The 15078-nt window shown below is 44.6% G+C and overlaps 1 protein-coding gene across 2 annotated transcripts in view; it reads left to right on the top strand.

The window, feature by feature from the left end:
- RAB4A (RAB4A, member RAS oncogene family) overlaps positions 1 to 8480 on the top strand; it is a 45548-nt gene extending 37068 nt beyond the window's left edge. The window contains exons 8-9 of one of the 2 annotated variants that reach the window (XM_032491863.1): positions 739 to 873; positions 5203 to 8480. In XM_032491863.1, coding sequence (XP_032347754.1) covers positions 739 to 854 — 116 coding nt within the window. In that variant the 3' untranslated portion in view covers positions 855 to 873; positions 5203 to 8480. Of the gene's footprint in view, positions 1 to 738; positions 874 to 5202 lie in introns of those variants that run through there. The other variant, XM_032491864.1, reaches the window with a different exon arrangement.
- The last annotated feature ends 6598 nt before the right edge of the window (positions 8481 to 15078 follow it).

Raw genomic sequence — 15078 nt, 5'->3', positions numbered from 1 at the left:
CTGACACACACATATACACGGTGTGTGTGTACTGTTCAGTTGTGTGTAGTGCCGTAATGTATTTAAGCAGTCTGCTTTGGACATTTGGGTTGTTGCCAGTGTTTTGGTGTCACAAACAACATGGCAGTAAATGACCTTTTTTATGTATCATTTCACCTGCGTGTGACTGTGTGTGTAGGGTAAATTCCCAGAAATGGAATTGCTGAGTCAAAGAACATAAGCATTTGGAATCTAGGTAGAGCCCGTCAGATTCCTCCGATCAGGACTATAGCAATTTATCGCCCCACTGGTAATGAATGAAGGTGTTTATTTCACTGAAGCCATGCCTTCGGGGTTTGTTATCATACTCTGGCTTCTACCAGTCTCATAAGTGAAAAATGGTATTTTTGTGGTTTAATTCTTAAATTAGTCTTTGTATACATAATATGTTCACATAATTCCAAGTTCAGAAAGTACAGAAGAGGATACAGTGAAACTCACCCTCCATTCCCCCGTCTCCTGTCCCCTAAGCCATCTAGAACTCTTTCTTGAAGTCAGCCATAATTATCAGTTCTTTATGTATGTATCCTTCCAAAGATGTGTTTATGCCCTCACAAGCAAACGTGTACATTTTTTTTCCTCTTTATGCAAAATTGTGGTGTCTGTACGCAGTGTTCTGCACTTTGCTTTTTTCACTGAATGTGTTCTGGGGCTCACAGAAACATGAAAACTTTTTCTAAAGACTTGCTTGGTCCTCAGGTGAGCTGGACCCAGAACGAATGGGCTCAGGTATCCAGTACGGAGATGCGGCCTTGAGGCAGCTTCGGTCCCCACGCCGCGCACAGGCCCCGAGCGCTCAGGAGTGCGGCTGTTGAAGCAGCGTGGGAGCGCCAGGTAGGTGCCACCTCGCAGCGTCCCTGCTGCCCCCTGCCTCGCGCTCTGGTCACCGCCTGGAGCTCTGCGGCTTTAACCGTGGGGGTTGCCATTGCTTTTTGCAGCGACATTATGGAAAGGAGAGGGGACTGCATACTTAAAAGTTAGATATTCTTAACAGCGAACTACACATTCTTCTCACGCTCACGTGGAACCCTTACCAAAACAGACCACCGTCTGGGCCATAAAACACACCAGAACAAATTTAAAAGAATAGAAATCATACAGTGTCTGCTCTCAGACCACAGTGGTATTAAACTAGAAATCAGCAACAGATAACTGGAAAATCCAAAATACGCAAGGGTTAAACAACACACTTCTTAATAACAGTGGTCAAAGAAAAAAATCTCAGTAGCAATATGAGAATATTTTGAATGAAAGGAAAAAACACAATTTATCGAAATTTGGGGCGAATTCAACAGAAACAGTGCTTAGCATGAAATACATAGCATTGAATACATATATTAGAAAAGAAGAAAGATCTAAATGTAATCATCTAAGTGTCCACCATAGAAAACCAGAAAAAGAAGAGCAAATTAAATCCAAAGTAGGCAGAAGAAAAGAAATAGTAAGAATTAGAAATGAATGAAATTGGGGGAGGGTGTAGCCCAAGTGGTAGAGCACGTGCCTAGCACGCAGGAGGGCCTGGGTTCAGTCCCCAGTGCCTGCTCTAAGAATAAATAAACCTAATGCCCTCCCCCCGGCCAAAATAAAATAATTAAATAATACAATAATAAATACATAGATTTTTTTTTCAATGAATGAAATTAAAACCAGGAGATCAACAGAGAAAAATCAATAAAACCAGAGCTGGTTCTTTCAGAAAGACCAATAAAATCAATAAGACTCTAGCCAGGCTAAGGAAAAAAAGAGATAAATTACTAATATCAGAAATGAAAGAGGGGACATCATAGCAGATTCTATGAACATTAAAAGGAAAGAAAAGGACTACTGTGAATAACTCTGTGCCCAATCCTTCAAAGACACAGTTGGCCAAAACTCACACAAGGAGAAGCAGACAAGGTGAATAGGCCTCTATCTATTAAAGAGAGTGGGCCGGTAATTAATGACCCCCCAGAACGGAAAGCGCCAGGCCCACGTGGGCCACTGGCGAGCTCTATCAAGCACTGAAGGAAGAAAGTACATCCGTTTTCTGCCGTCTCTTTCACAGAACGAAAGCAGCACAGGGAGCCAGGTTCTCCCTAACGCACTCTGTGAGCCCAGAATCACCTTCATTCCCAAACCAGGCCAAGACAGTACGAGAAAAGAAAACTTCACGCCAGTATCTCCCATGAACATAGGTGCAAAAATCTTCAACAAGGTACTAGGTTGAATCCAACAATGTACACAAAGAATTACATACCACTCCCAAGGGGGATTTGTCCCAGGCGTGGAAGGCTGGTTCAGCATTCCAGAATCACTTAGTGTGATTCACCGCATCAACAGGTTCAAGAACAAAAACCATATGGTTACATCAAGAGATGCAGAAAAGTCATTGGGCAAAATCCAACATCCATTCATGATGAAATCTCTCAGTAAACTAGGAACAGAGGGGAATCTGTCCAACTCGACAAAGAAAATTACAAAAAACCTACTGCTAACATCATACTTAATGGTGAGAATGTGGACGCTTTCCTATTAATATCAGGTACAAGGCAAGGATGTCCCCTCTCACTATTTCTCTTGAAAATCATACTGGAAGTTCTAGCCATTGCAATGAGAAAAGGAAATAAAAAGTATGCAGATTGGGAAGGAAGAAATTAACTTTGTTGCATATGACATGAGTATCTATGCAGAAAATCCTAAAGAATCCACAAACTCCTATGTAAGTGATTATTTAGCACACTTGCAGGATACAAAGCTAACATATAAAAGCTCATTGCTTTTCTATATACCAGCAATGAACAAGTGCAATTTGAAATTAAAAAAACACAATACCATTTACATTAGCGCCCCCCAGAAAGGAAATACTTAGGTAGGACTCTGACAATATATGAGGAAAACCAAACTGATTCTAAAGTTTACGTGGAGAGGAGGCAAAAGAACCAGGATAGCCAACACAGTGCTAGAAGAACAACGTTGAAGGACCGTCACTACGCAACTGTAACACACTGTAAAGCTGCAGTAATCAAGGTGGTGCGGTGTCAGTGAAGTAACAGACGCGTAGCTCAGTGGGACGGCACAGAGGGCCCAGAGGTACAGCCACATGCACACGGCCAGCTGATGCTTGATAAAGGAGCAACGGCATACAATGGAGCAAAAATAGTCTTCTTAATAAATGGTGCTAAAACAAGTCATACACCAAAAAATATATATATAGATATATACCAGACCTTATATCCTTCACAAAAAATAACTCAGAATGGATCATAGACCTAAATGTAAAATACAAAACTCCTAGAAGTTAAAATAGGACAAAATGTAGGTGACCTTGGGTATGGTGCGGACTTCTTAGATACAACACTAAAGACACGATCCGTGAAATAAATAATGGATAAGCTAGACTTCATGGAAAGTAAAAACTTCCGCTCTGCAAAAGACAGTGTCAAGAGAGTTAGAAGACAAGCTACAGACGAGGAGAAAATATTTGCAAAAGACATACCTGATAAAGGACTGCTATCCAAAATATACGGGGAACTCTTAAAACTCGACAGTAAGAAAACAAACAACCCAGTTTAAAGATGGGCTAAAGATCTTAACAGACCCTCACCAAAGAACATACCCAGATGACAACAAATGTCTGAAAGGAGGGTCCACATCATATGTCACCAAAGAAAAAGCAAATTAAAACAATGAGATCCCACTTCAAACCTATTAGACTGGCCCAAATCCAGTACACTGCCAACACCAAATGCTGGTGACCACGTGGAGCAGTGAGAATTCTCGCTCACTGCTGGTGGGAATGCAAAATGGTACAGACACTTTGGAAGACAGTTGGGCATTTCCTTATAAAACTAAACATATCCCTACTGTATGAGGCAGTAGTCTCACTCCTTGGTATTGACCCAGAGGAGCTGAAAACTTACGTCCACCCAAAAACCTGCACACAGATGTTTACAGCAATATTCGTAATTGCCAAAACTTGCAAGCAACCAGGATGTCCTCAGAAGGCAAATGAATAAACTGTGGTACATCTAGAGAATGGAGTATTTTTCAGCACTAAAGAGAAATGAGGTATCACGCCATGAAAAGACATGGAGGAACCATCAGTACTTGTTACTAAGATAAAGAAGCCAACCTGAGAAGGCTACATACTGTATGATTCCAACTGTATGACATGGGAAAAGGCAAAACTATAGAGAAAGTGAAAGGACCAGAAGTGCCAGGGGTTGGGGATGGGAGGGGTGAGTAGGCAGAGCACAGAGGATTTGGGGGACAGTGAAAGTACTCTGTATAATACTGTAATGATGGATATGTGTCATCACACATTTGTCCAAACCCATGGACATCCAACACCAAGAGTGAACTGTATGTAATTCAACTATGGATTTGGGGTGATTATGGTGCATCAGTGTAGGTCCATCGCCTGTAACAAACACATCAATCTGGTGGGGTTCTTGATAATAGGGGAAGCTACTTATGTGTGAGGGGAGGGGGTACATGGGAAATCTATGTGCTTTTCCAGCCTCAATTTTGCTTTGAACCTAAAATGCTCTTAAAAAAAAAAAAAAATCCTAAAGCAACCAGTGAAATCACACAACAGAGAGTTTGGGCTGTTAAGCCAACATGGGAATTAAAATGGAATAAACACCTGATTAATCTAAATAATTCAAGAGTAGGCAGAAAAAGAGAGGGGGGAAAGCTTAAAGAACAGGTGGGAAAAATACAAAACAGTAAGCAAAATGCTGGATTAAACCCAGCCTCGCCAGTTAAAAAGGCAGTTACATACTCTGCTTGGACTATTTATAGGAAATCCTTATGTTCTTGCTCTGAAAGAAGGGAGAGGTGGTAGCTGATGGGAGTGACTGAGTCAGACATTCCTCTGGCTCTTCTGCCTTAATGGAAGTGAGGAGTCTTCCTTGCGTTAACTGAAGTCTAAACGAATGTGCCTGTAGCTCAGGCTCATTTATAAAAATTGCAGATGGAGATTTTAACTTTGTAAAGCTGCCTCCTTTTCCCGGTTTACCACAGTGGACCTTGTATGTGTGGTCAACATTATCTAACAGGCATAGGTAAGTTTAAATAAAAGCTGGCAGCAGTCCCTGATGAATTCCCTTTGTGACTATAAGCTGTGTTTGCTTGTACATTTATTGTCATGCATATTTCTAAATTATTCTTAATATTTTTTAGGTGTTCAGACAGTGGTATTTGGGACACAATTGTTGGAGCTTGAAGAAGAAGTTTTTTACCACCATCTTTTTCTACTTTATACAGAAGTAGATCTTTGTGCGAAAAAAATCATTTGGGGTGTTATGCAAGCTAGTAGGATGTGGTACAGCAAACCGTATAATAAATCCAGGTCACTGGACAAGACCATTAAGTGTGTACATGTATGTAAAAATGTTCCGTTCTGTATTCTCCCTTCCACCTTTGGTTTGACTCCTGGCTCTGTACTGTATATATGCTAGTCCAGTACGTCTCCACAGCATGGTTTCTGATGTATGATATGATAAAAAGTTGCATTGATGCAATCTAATATTTTATTTTTTTTAATCATATGAACTAAAATCTGTTAACTGTGAGGTGTGCTTCGATCATCAAGTCGATTATATTGCACAGTTGGTTCTATTTGTAACCTGATACTCAGAAACTGGCAATTGGTGGCCAGTGCAGTGCTTAGCTAATTCCGTTGACCACAGTCCACAAGGCGTTTACGTGAGCTACACTTGAAATATTAGATCGGTAGTTACTCACAGGCTGAAATAAAATGAAGCATGGAGTTTTCCCATGAGCCTTACATGCTCCTGATTTTAAGGCATCTTCATCCAGATCAGTTCAGTAAGTCCAGCTGGGTACCCGCTCTGTCTTAGGCGCCGTGATCAGCAGCGAGGACTCGGTACCTTTAACCAAGCTTACGAGGCAGCCGACGCTACTCTCAGTGGCTGGTAAATGCAGTAGATAAACCACGCCACTGGGAGCTGCTGGCCTGTTCCCAGCTTGCTGAGCTGTATGGTCTCCCTGTCAGAAAACACGCTGTTGGCCACTGTGCTTTTTCTGGGATCCAGTATTAGAGCATCACTGCCTCTTTTTCAGTCTTTTATCGTTTTGTGTTCATTTTAAGGAAACCCACTAAATCAAGTTAATATCAAAGGGATGCCACTGAGGAATTCTGTATAGCTGTTGCTGAGTACTTAAATGCCTTACTACAGTTACCAAGTCGACCTGTTTTTAATTCACATGAGGTATATTGAAGTCTAATATATATTGTATTACAAAGACTTGTTCTAATGTCTTAAAATGTTAATGCAAAAAATATGTAATAGCACTTTTCTTTAAAGTTAAAATACAGTACTATTTAAAGCTGAAAGGTTAAAGAAAGCATTCTTCACCTTTTATATGTTCTTCCACTGTGACTTCTTAACTGCATAAATTCCATTACCTTTTCATTAGAAGCTGCCTGTTGCTTTTTAATTTGTTACTTTAATCAACAGAGCGCAGCGGCACGTAGACTCCGGGAAGTGACTGGATAAAAGCATCAGAATGTTGTCCTGTTAGGTATTTTAATTTTGCTTTTCTTCTGTCTTGAATATTGGATTTGGAGAAGTTAGAATATGAAGCAGGTTCTCAGACCGAACTACTCCTTGGACCTCACTGGGAGAACATTTCATTCGGTGTCTCATTGGCAGTAGGTCTGCAAGCCGCTCAGTTTCAAACAACTTTTTGCATGGGTTAGGAGCATGCCCAGTCGACCACATCAGTTTATTCAAAAGCAAACAAGTTTCAAATAAGATAAATGTTAAGTTGGTTTATAACGAGCCTGTTAATGAAACCACAGGTACTGCATATAATTCCATACCCCTTGACCAATAAAAGTTGCTAGAGAACCAAGCCGTGGTGGTTCTTATCAAGGCCTTCAGGGAAAATGGAACAGGGGACATCACGTGGTATTGGTCCCTGGGGTGCTTTCCACCACCGCCAACCTGGCTCTGATTCTTCAGACACCAGATGGGTGTTCTGCGGTCCTCTTCTGACACAATCTACCTGGAGATGGCATCAGCTCCCGCAGGTTACGGGCTAAATCTGCACCCCCTCCACCCCCACCCCCACCACCAGACACACACATTTCAGGTGCCAATCACGAGTCCAGGTTGTCACCTGTGCTTCTGACCAACCAGCTGTAGATCAGACATTTTCATGAGCCCCTACCTGGGTTCAATTCACTTGCTAGAGCAGCTCACAGAACAAAGAGAAACAATTTACTTATGAGATCACTGGCTTATTACGAAGGATGTTAAAGGGTACAAATGAACAGCCAGATGAAGAGATACAAAGGGCCAGGTCTGGAAGGGTCCTGAGCACAGGAGCTTCTGTCCCCATGGAACTGGGGATGCGCCACCCTCCCAGCACTCGACGTGTTCCTCTTTACCAACCCAGAAGCTCAGAAGCTCGTCACATCTTGCTGTTGAAGAATTTTCCTAGAGCTTAATCTTCTCCCCTGAGGTCAGTTCCCACCCTCTAATCCTTTGACCTTTCTCACACCTGGAGGCTTTCCAGAAATCAGCTCATTAGTATAAGTTCTGCTTAAGAGGAAATCATCACTCAAGGAAATTCCAAGGTTGTTAGGAGCTTTGTGCAGGCGCCAGAGACAGAGACCAGATACATCTCGTAGCAAATGCTCTGTGTCCATTTCCCACAGCTTAGTACGTTTTCAGGATGCTCTTAACTTGCATTTCTAGAAGAGCATTTTTCAGTCTTCCTAAAAAGAGATTCTAGACTGCATCTAGACTTGAGGTGGCAATTTATTCTTTCACAGTCCAGCGTTTAAGTGAAAAGAAAAACATCACAATTTGGGAAACTATAATGGTTTTATTGGAAACACATTACTTGTGACTTATGTAAGAGGTTCTGAAATCTTTTAAGAACATTGACTCCTAGCAGATCAACATTTTTCAGAGTGAAGAATCTGATGCTTAATTTAGTGACTCAAATGGTTTGTAAGTCATACTGTGACACAGCACATGGTTCTTCATTTTCTGTCAAATTTGTGCTCTTCTTCCTTTTTCTGGAGGGGAAAATTGGAGGGGCTTTAAAACACCTGTGAATTTTAAATAATGGTTTTGCTCTGGTTATAAAGTGATTTCTCTTACTAATCAACCTACCTATTCACATGTATACGGTCTGAGTTTGTCCCAGTTGTTGCTTGGTTACAGCCTGATTGTATTAACTTGAAGGAGTTGTTTTTAGAATTTTAGAGAGAGCTATTTATCTAGGAACACTCAAGTTGCCAGATCAGGAAGAGGAGTGACTGAGTGGGCAGCCATCGCCCTCTAAGGTTGGAAAACACTGCTTAATGCCAGAAAGTAATGTGATCAGGGAAACTTTGTTTTTTCTTTTAAAAAAGCATTGAAATTCTTTTCTTTTTTTTTTTTTAGTATGGAGTTTTCAAACATACACAAGTATGGAGAAAAGAACACACAGAACCCCTGTATCAGTTAGCGTCCACAATGTCTACGGTGTGCCAATCTTGTTTTAATCTGCCTTTACTCCACTTGTATTATGCTGTAGTATTTGAAAGCATCCAAAACATCTGTCATTTCACCCAAAAATAGTTCAGTGTGCATCTCTGACAAGAATATATTTTTTTAATTTTATATAATCAACATACCATTGGGAACTTCTTAAAAGATATTATTACGAGCCAAGAATGTTCTTTTTTGTTGTTGTTCTTGCAATTATATAAAGTTTTTCTGGCATGTACTGAAAAAACAAAACGCAGGGGGAGGGTGTAGCTCAAGTGGTAGAGCGCATGCTTAGCATGCACGAAGTCCTGGGTTCAGTCCCCAGTACCTCCATCAAAAAAAAAAAAGAAAAAGAAAAATGCACAGCTCTCATACAGTATTATGAAAAATGATTTCCCAGTATGTGGCTAACTGTACCAGAAGTTCTGTCCCCTGGCGCAGGGGACAGTGGTACCTGCAGCAGGGACACCAGGGCAGCCAGCCTGCGACCCACAGCCAGTGTCCCACTGACGGCTAGGTGTGCTCAGTGTCACCCCCACCGGTGCGGTAACATGGGCGCACTCGCTTTCAATGATCTCAACATGCCTGTATGAAGAACGTATTTAACTTTGACCCGCGCACCTCCGGAACTTAGGCCAACCGAACACCGAGTGTGAGGCGGGCTCAGCCTGCAGTAGTCTCAGCATGTGCTCCTGGACCTGTGGGAAGGGCCTGGAAAGGAGATAAGCCTGTGCTCTGACAGCACCTTTCTCTAACGTCTTGATGTCTGGTGTAAATTTCATTTTAAAGGAAACTAGCATTTTAAAGAAACAAACACTAAATTTCCGAGTATTTGATAGTCCAAAATACCATAGAGACCATTAGGTTCACCACGTATTTAAGGACCAGCTACCTCTGTGTGAGAGTAAAATGCTAGTTTCTGTGTGTTGGGTGGGGAGCCCTTAAATCCGCTTACACTGAATAGGGAATGTTGTGATTAATTCAGGGTAAGTCCGCCACATCACGTTCCTTTCCAGAAGGGTCATTCTGTTGGTTTCTCTGGCCACAAGCTAGTGTCACGTGCCCTCATGCTGTGTCTAGTTCCTGAGGAAAATGGTGCTTTTACCAGTCACTCTCGTGTTTCTCTGAATGCCCCTTGCTATCTCATAGCTTCTGAGCCTTTGCATGGACTGTTTTGTTTCCCTCACCTGCCACGCACCCTCCCGGCTCTCTAAGTCTGCCAGGCTGCAGCCCCTCATCCTGTAGGGCGCAGCATAAAACCTGTCCACTGGGAGCCTTCAGTGACCCCCTCCCACCCTGACATACACAGACACACAGCCCTCCAGTCACGTGCTGTCCTAACCTTTCTTTTGGTTCTGATCACATTGATCTATATATTGTCTTTATTTGTCTTCTGTCCTGGGCTAAGACTTCCCTGTAGGGAAGGGCTGCCTTCTGATTGCCCAGTGCCTGACACATGGAAAGGACTCCAGGGCTTGTGGGAAGGACAGACGATCGGAGTCAGTTGTGTCCCCAGGTCTTTCTAAAGTACCTGGAGATCAAGCCTGTCCACTGCAAGATGCCTGTTTTGCAAAATCTCCCAGAGGGTGGTCATATGGTCTTGCTTAGTCCTTTCCTTTCCTAACTCCAAGAGCCCATTTTCAAGCAACATCCCCAAGATGGCAAGGTGGAAGACACCAACCTTCATCCCCCTCAACAAAGATCGACAGGGTATCCGCAAAGAGACACATCTCTGGGAGAGCTCAGGAGCCCACTTAGGACACTTCGGCAGCACAGTGGACCAGAAATCTGAGAGTGGTCACACAGAAAGGGAAGCAGGAACAGCTTCGTGCTGCCTGCATCATCCCATCCCCCGGGCTGGCACTGCTCAGCACCAAGAGGGAACTCCCCCACTAAAAGAAATTGGAAAGGGAGAAGGGGATGAGTGACCAGCTCCCCCAGCCTTGCAGGGCTCTGCGCCGAGGACCTGCTTCAGTTTCACCCCAGCTGGAGACCAGCAAAGCTGACAACAAGCTGGGAACAAGGAAGAAGGGACGGGGCTCTGCCAAGGAGCCCAGCAGCTTTCACTAGTTTTCCCTCCCCCTCCCCCCGGTATTCCCATTCGCAGGCTCCAGATGCCTGAGTCCCTCCCACCCTCCCCCTGTCCTCACCAGAGCCCCGGATCTGCACTGGCAGCCTGCCCAGGCCTCTGCAGCCACACACTGCAATATGCCAGCCTGGGCCCCCACGGCTGACCCCCCCACTATGTGTACACGTGTGGCCAGCCCCTTCCAGCTGTGTAATTGCAGGCTACCAGCCTGGCTCCTCAAGGCCATGGGAGTGCACGCTGAAGCCAAGGCCCCCACTGGGCTCAGTTGTAGCCAGCCCCCCAGCTGTGCACCCAGACCAATCCCCGTCACCAGCCTCCACTGCTGTGTACAAGCCTGTGGGGAGATTCTGCAGCCCTGGGAGAGCGCACCAACAGCCAGGGCCCCCCAGCCACTGTGAGCCACGCGTGGCTGAGGCCCCTGCTGCTGGCCCTGTCCCCCACCACTGTGCCTGTCTGCAGCTAGCCACAGCCACGACACAGGCATCTGCAGCTGGCCTCCACAGCCGATTGTGTGCACATCACCGGCGCTGGCCATCACTGCTTCCTGCCCTGGTCTCCAGCCACTGGACCTGGAGGTGCCACCAAGGAGCCCACCAGCTCTTGCAGCCACTGGAGACCCCCCCACAGTGCTTGCCAAGAACCACACAGTTGATACTGTGAGCCTCAGCAGCCTGAGCCAATGACACGTCATCCCTCCCACCCCAGACCACCACATGCCCCTGCTCTTGGTACCCAGCACCACCAGGCCTGGGTCACAGCATGCTCCAACATGCCCCCTGCATGCCCCCACCTAAGGCTGGAGTCTTTGCTTGCCAAAGGCAGTCCATAAAGTCTGGAAGAGGTGACTGCTGCTTCTAATGCACAGACACCTATGCAAGGCTTCAGGAATCACAAAGAATCAGGGAACCATGACACCACCAAAGGAACACAGTAAACTTCCAGTAACTCTCTCCAAAGAAACAGAGGTTCATGAGTTGCCCAACAAAGAATTCAAAATAATTGTTTTAAAAATACTCAGAGAGCTACAAGAGAACACAGAACAATTTAACAAAACCAGGAGAACAATACCATAAGAACAAAATAAAAAGTTCAACAAAGAGAAAACAAAAAAGAACCAGACAAATTCTGGAGCTGAAGAATGTAATGATTGAACCGAAGAATTTAGGCAGAGCTTCAACAACAGACAGGATCGAGCAGGGGAAGAGTTGGTGAGCTTGAAGACAGATCATTTGAAATTATCCAGACATAGAAGCAACCAGAAAAAAGAATGAAAAGGAATGAAAAGCCTACAGAGCTGGAATCATCACTGGAATACCAGGAGACGAGACGGAGGGAGGGCAGGAAGTTTATTTAAAGAAATAATGGCTAAAAACTTCCCAAACCTGGGGAGACATTTGGACATCCAAGCACCAATCCAAAACTGTCTTCTACAAGACATGTAACAAAACTGTCTGAAATCTTAACTGCTAGAGCAGCTTCTGCCTTTGTGACTCTTGGCTTCAGCGCACAGTTACCCAGTGGTCTTGTTTTACATTCTAGGGTTAAGAGCTTTACTATTTTGGTCACAGAATTTGCTGTTTGGATTAGCATTTCTTGGGAACACGTCTCTGCCCTCTCAGTTGGCTTCCTGACACCTCGTGGTACAACCACGGACAAGCAGGTGTCCAGACTGCTGTGTTCCCTGTCTGCACCGACCTGTCGCTGTAAGGATGGAGCTTTAGGCTTAAGGTTGTGGGAAGAAACTGCGGATGTGTTTGTCGATAAATCTCTGCTTTCAAGCCTAGGCATGCCCAGCTGTCCAGGAACTGCAGGATGGGTCCTAGATGCTTGGGGTGAAATGTGTTGAATCTCTCAATCCAGTTAACTACACACACTCCGTTACAGTTGACAAGTCCCCGTGCTGAAACAGAAGCCAGTGCTCTGAAAACCCAGTAACTGCTGCCTTTTCAAAGCCGCAGTAGAGAAATGGCAAATACTTGTTTTCCTGCTCTACTTTTAAGATGCAATGATTTTACCTGAAGCTTTTAAATTCTGTATTCTATTTCAGTTGTTCACACATGTTTTTTGCCTGAATTTTCACACCATCTGAGCCTTGAGAACTATCCTTTGCATTTGGAGGAATCCGGTGCCCTGGGGCTTCTGTCATTGTTCACTGTGTCTGTGATCAAAGCATAGGATTTCAAGCCCACTTTTCTTTTTCTTTAAAAAACAGTTTATTGAGAAATTACTGGAGGATTTTTAGTTTCACAGACTCCTCGTTTTTAATACTGTCATTTGAAATGTCCGTAATAAAACCTTGAAGGGGCATCGCAGTTTTTTCAACTTAGTAGTGTTCTTACATTTAACATCTCCTTTAACCTTCAAAACGACCCTCGGCAGTGGTGCAAAGCGGATTAGGCCCATCTCACAACCCAGGGGCCCTGCGTGCGGGGGGCTGGGGCTGCCACCTCCAGGAAGCAGCCCAGGCCTGGGTGTGGCCCTGGGGGGTCCACTGGTGCACCGCGACCAGCCAAGGCACTGGGATTCCTGTTGGCTGGAATCCTTTTATTTTTTCCCAAAAGTTATGGAAATTTTAAACACATATGTTGATTGGAATTTCAAGAACTATACAGAGTTCTAACTGGTGAGAGTACTTTCCACATGTAAAAATACTTTTAGTGTTAAATTGTTAGAGGTGAGACATAAGTTGATTTCATCACTGTGAAACCATGTTTTGATTAAAAAAAAAACTTGCAAGTTTGATAACTTGCTTTTTTGTGCCTGCCTTCCGGAAACTGAAAATATTCTAAATTAAACATGCAAACCTGCAAATGCGTGCCAACTGCTTTTCAGAGCTGTTGTCAGAAACCTTCTTGTCTTCGTGGTTAAAGCTGTCCTGAGGTTGCGTGTGAGTCAACTATTTCCCTCGTGAAGGGAGGAGTGTGCCCGTGGGTCTGTGCTAGTGGCCAGGGCCCTCGCCCTGCGGGGAGGGCGGTCCCTGCCTTACCTGTCCCTCCCTGACCCTGATGTCCAAGGAATGCATCCACTGCGGCAACGTCCCTGTGCTGTCCGCCAATAAACCCTCCACCCAGACTGGCCGTCACCTGTTCTGCTCTGTTTATTTAACTTAGTCCTTGAGCAAGAATAAAAGAAAAATTTCATTACGTACTCAGGAATTTTTTTTTTTTTTACTTGATCTGTAACCATCAGGTTATTCTACTCTGGCCATCCTGTTTTCCGCTTTTTATTTCCCGGAGCAATGTTGGCTTTAAACACTAGCCTGTAACTTCAGATTTTTACCAATTGTAGGTATGATTTGGGCTACAGGGAGCAGCCTCCACTTGAGGACACGTCTGGTGTCTGTCCTCAGGGATGTTTCGTCAAGATGGTTGTTGGAGGTGTTCTCACGGGTGACGTTGCGCAGCAGAGGACTCAGCTGGGCACAAGGACCAGTCTAGTCCCACAGAAGATGTCACAGCAGGCGGTGTTGGGAGCCACCAGAGGCCCCAACAAGATGAGCTGTGCAAGGGGGGCTCTTGGCAGGAAGCAGCCATTTAGTCCCGACCCCCGGGGCTCCTCCCAAAGACCAGAAGGCAACACAGAGCCAGGAGAATCCCCTAGTTCTGCCGAAACCCTCAAGTGAAAGAGAAACAGTCATCCTGGCTGGGTCCTAGTCAACACCTAAGTCATAAAAACAATAAAGGATGGATTAATGGGGATGTTCGTTTTCACAAATAGTCACCTTAACCGGTTCAGACTACCTGTCACGGTCAACAGAGCCAGCATTTTAGGTTGAAACTGAAGCCACACACACAGCAAGATCCCAGGCAGCGGGGATCCCATCCCAGATCCCTTGTGTCCCCTTCCCACAGGCAGCCACACTGCTTCCTGAACCCTGTGCAGACATGAGCAGACAGCTTCCACCGCGTCTTCCAGATGCTCAGGACCGCCCTGCACTTTCCTTTCCTCATTCCACCCCTGTAGGTAGCTCCTGATGGGGGCAACGTGCGAATGCCCCCGCCCTGCCCCGTCTGCCCGAGATGCTCCGCTGTCGTGAACTCCCTCAGCCAGGACGTCTGCCCACGTGGGTGCACTGGCAGACGCTCAGGAGTGAAATTGCCAAGTCAAGGGTGTGTTCCTGGTGAAGAACATACACAGCCATTCATCAAAGAGATAGATGACTGATGAACATGAAAAAGATGCTACCCTCACTAATCGTGAAGTGCAGACTCAGAGAACCACATTTCCTTCCTGACATTGCTAATGTGAGGCTTGTTCTTTTATGTCAGACTTGCTAGAGGTTTATCTATTTTACTGATCCTTTCAAAGAAACAGCTTTTGGCTTCTTTTTGTTTGTTTTTAATTTCATTGATTTCTGCTTTTTCCTTCATTCTCTAAGATGTGGGTTCGTTTTGCTCGTTCTCTTCTAGTTTCTTAAGCTGGAAACTTAGATTATTGATCTGCGATTTTCTTTCCTAA

Source organism: Camelus ferus, chromosome 11 (assembly GCF_009834535.1).
Source record: "Camelus ferus isolate YT-003-E chromosome 11, BCGSAC_Cfer_1.0, whole genome shotgun sequence".
Classification (NCBI taxonomy): domain Eukaryota; kingdom Metazoa; phylum Chordata; class Mammalia; order Artiodactyla; family Camelidae; genus Camelus; species Camelus ferus.
Note: the sequence above shows the minus strand (reverse complement) of the source record. Positions and strands in the feature narration are given on the sequence as shown.